Source organism: Octopus bimaculoides, chromosome 1 (assembly GCF_001194135.2).
Source record: "Octopus bimaculoides isolate UCB-OBI-ISO-001 chromosome 1, ASM119413v2, whole genome shotgun sequence".
NCBI lineage: Eukaryota > Metazoa > Mollusca > Cephalopoda > Octopoda > Octopodidae > Octopus > Octopus bimaculoides.
In genome coordinates this window covers 126,307,552-126,309,046 of record NC_068981.1, presented here as the reverse complement: position 1 = coordinate 126,309,046, position 1,495 = coordinate 126,307,552, and the positions used below count along the sequence as shown (strand labels likewise).

Below are 1,495 nucleotides of genomic sequence, written 5' to 3'. Positions count from 1 at the left end.
TATATATATATATACGTATAGATGTAAGTATGTACATATACGTATGTATATATGCATATATATTATTTATATTATATATATATATGTATGTGTGTGTGTGTGTGTCACTTGACAACCGATGCTATTGTATTTATGCCCCGTAACTTAGCGATTCAGTAAAATAGAATAAGTACTAAACTCACAAAGAATAAGTCCTGGTGTCGATTACTTCGACTAGAAGCCTTTAAGGTGGTGCTCCAGCATGGCTGCAGTCAAATGACTGAAACAACACATACATTCATACATGCATACGTACAACATGCGCGCGCGTGCACACACATATCACTAGTCTCCGCACAGTTTCCATTTACGAAGTAAACTGTGCGAAGGTCGGTCTGGAGTTATAGTGGAAGTCAAGGTTCCCAACAATGGGACTTAACATCAAACTTAATCCCACAGTCTCGAGCTTCATGCCTTTATTGAAAGTGTAGGTGAGAATGCAAGACTAACATTATCTAATGCCCGTCTCTTTTTAACACGGTTGATGTGATTTGAGGAAGATTTGTCAACTATTTGTAGCAAGTCAAGCAATTACGTAAGGGTTTCCTTTGTGCGTCATTCTTCCGCAAGATAAAGTTGCTCATGAGTTGTCTCCCTTCTACAAGTAAGCGGTGTTAAAGGAAAAAATTCCCAGCAAAATAAATTCTTAAATATATGTGGAAATTAAAGGTTCCCAATGATAATAATTTATGATAATTCTTAAAACTGTGAAAATTGAAAATAACTAATATAAACTAAAATTAAATTATAAATCTTCTAGCTTTAGTGATATTATAACATTGAGTGTATTGAGCCTTCTAAATGGCTTAACTCCCTTGAGTACAGAAAATCGCCGGTCTTTCCTTCGGAAATTGTCGCGCATAAGAAGTAAGTGATCAGAAAGAAGGATCCCCAAACGCAACATGCCGAAGGCTAAAAAGGGTAAAAAGAAAGATGATGACGATTGGTATGATACTGCCGCCGAGAAACGGATTGAAGAGCAAATGAAAGCTTTAGGCTTGTCTAAAGAGGATCGTGATGATGACACGGATTACACAGCTGGCTCGATGAAGAAGGTATTAAAATTCTGATACACACTATATCACAAATCTAAAGATACGCGCCACTTCTTATAATCAGAACACTTACGACAGTTGAGTTGTTTACTAAAAACTTCTAGACTTTAGCAAAAACATTAATGAAATATATTACACTTGTGATTTAATACGAATTGGCTGGACGTCAGCCATGTCAGTCTTAAATACGAACAATAATTATATCCTATTTGCATTTACATGTAATCACATACACATATACACTCGCAAGCACACAATGAGGAGTCCATATGTTTGTTAGGTTAGTTTCATAAATTCCTTAGTACTTGAATCAATTCCGTAGAAACAAATTTCAAACTGTTGGGAAATATTTAAAATAGCAATAATAGCTCATAAAAAACTGTCTATATATATATATATAT

At 34.9% G+C, this 1,495-nt stretch overlaps 1 protein-coding gene across 1 annotated transcript in view; it reads left to right on the top strand.

The window, feature by feature from the left end:
- The first annotated feature begins 842 nt into the window (after window positions 1-842).
- LOC106868011 (ATP-binding cassette sub-family F member 1) overlaps window positions 843-1,495 on the top strand; it is a 30,504-nt gene continuing 29,851 nt past the window's right edge. The window contains exon 1 of the mRNA XM_014913108.2: window positions 843-1,094. Coding sequence (XP_014768594.1) covers window positions 942-1,094 — 153 coding nt within the window. The 5' untranslated portion in view covers window positions 843-941. The remainder of the gene's footprint in view (window positions 1,095-1,495) is intronic.